This window comes from Opisthorchis viverrini, assembly GCF_000715545.1.
Source record: "Opisthorchis viverrini unplaced genomic scaffold opera_v5_2, whole genome shotgun sequence".
Lineage (NCBI taxonomy): Eukaryota > Metazoa > Platyhelminthes > Trematoda > Opisthorchiida > Opisthorchiidae > Opisthorchis > Opisthorchis viverrini.
Window position 1 is genome coordinate 1,577,765 of NW_008751658.1, and position 1,594 is coordinate 1,579,358.

Consider the following 1,594-nt stretch of genomic DNA (forward strand, 5'->3'; position numbering starts at 1 on the left):
TGAACTAGTAATGACTCCACCTGAAATTCCAAATGCCTTGTCAGATGATTTGTTTTCCTATGATGATCACGGAGCAATCTGACTAGAGGCTTGGCAGTTATTGCCAACCTTTTTTTACAGACCAAACAGTCTGAGCACCTAAGTTCAACTCATCTCTATACAGAGGCTCACCATTCCCAAATAAACGGCATATTTTCTTGATTTCAATTAGCATGGGTTATCCCTATCGTTACCTACAGAAACTATTTGCCTGTGAATTGCCACGCCGAATAATCTTGCTAAATAACGAAGGTCAACGGATCTAGATGAACTTTAACCATTTTTTAAACTGCAGGAACGGTCTAAACGGTATCCTTCTACCGTTGATACATAGATACTTGGTAAACCAAAGAGATGTCTGGTAGGGATTTGTAAACCAACTTATTTGAACGAACTAGCACTTAACGAGGGTTACTTTTTACGTAATAACTCAGGAACCATACAGATATTTTGCTTCATGAGGGAAATTATATGCTTGAGGACTAGCGACAAGTTGGACAGCAGAGTGGCTAAATGGGAATCAATTAATAGAAACAGCGTTTTACTATTAGCTACCACTCATGGGTTAGTTAGTTGTTGATTTCTCGTGAAAGATGACCTCGTCGAACCTCGACTGAATGCACGACCACATGAAAACTGCTGTAAATCATGTGATCTAGCTTAATATCTGATCAATACCTCGCATTGATCTTCGGGACTTTGAAGAATTGTGCACTCACTCGTTATCCGGCCTATCCGACTTTAGCATGCCGGCGAAAAAGAAACCGTCCCGGGAACGAAAGTCGAATTTAAAATCCAGACGTGCACCTGGCCCTTACGCGCTCTTTGTGAGCTCAATGCGGAAAAATTATAGTGGGTCATTCACTCAGTTTTCCAAATGTTGCGCAGCAACATGGCGTCAGTTGTCTGAGTCGGAGAAAGAGAAATTCCGTAAAAAGGCCAAGAAGCAACAGAAGAAACCGGGTCGTAAACATGAACCGAAAAGTTTGGCGTTCCTTCGGTTTGTGAGCCGTACGTATGATTGCCTTCGGCGCAAACATCCTGAGTGGCCATCAAAGAAAATTCGAGAACAGTTAATGAAAAACTATCAGAAAATAAAGTGTAAATGTGTTAAAAAGAAGTGATCAAACACTGCTGTGTAAGTTTCTGAGATGAAGTGCCGAGTTTTGCTTCTTCTCCCTTCCAGTATTAGGCAATGAAGACAGACTGTAAATTTCATACAGTAACTATGGTGTACAAATCATAGAAATAAACCATGAACTACCCAGTTCATCTTCTCACTTCCCAGGGAGATGGACTACTTATCATTTGTAGGCTTTTGAGTACGTACAGTGAGACGGCCATCCATTTTTTGTTTTTGTAAAATATAACTGTTCAGATTAAAGTTTTAGGATAAACTAGTGATCGAAGTAATGCCTTTCGAGGTACCCCCTGTGTGTAAGTGTAGAGTGTTATAAAGTAGGTTGACGTCATCTTATGGTACACGATTCAAGACAGACCTCCATTCAAAGTATTTCCTTCGTTCCCAAGCAATTTAAGGATTCTGGCTAATTTG

General features: G+C 40.4%; 1 protein-coding gene across 1 annotated transcript; it reads left to right on the forward strand.

The window, feature by feature from the left end:
• Positions 1-785: 785 nt before the first annotated feature.
• T265_00197 (hypothetical protein) lies at positions 786-1,163 on the forward strand (the record flags this gene model as incomplete). The annotated part of the gene is made up of 1 exon (XM_009163905.1): positions 786-1,163. The coding sequence occupies one exon, from the start codon at positions 786-788 to the stop codon at positions 1,161-1,163; it is 378 nt and encodes a 125-aa protein (XP_009162169.1).
• Between the last annotated feature and the right edge of the window lie 431 nt (positions 1,164-1,594).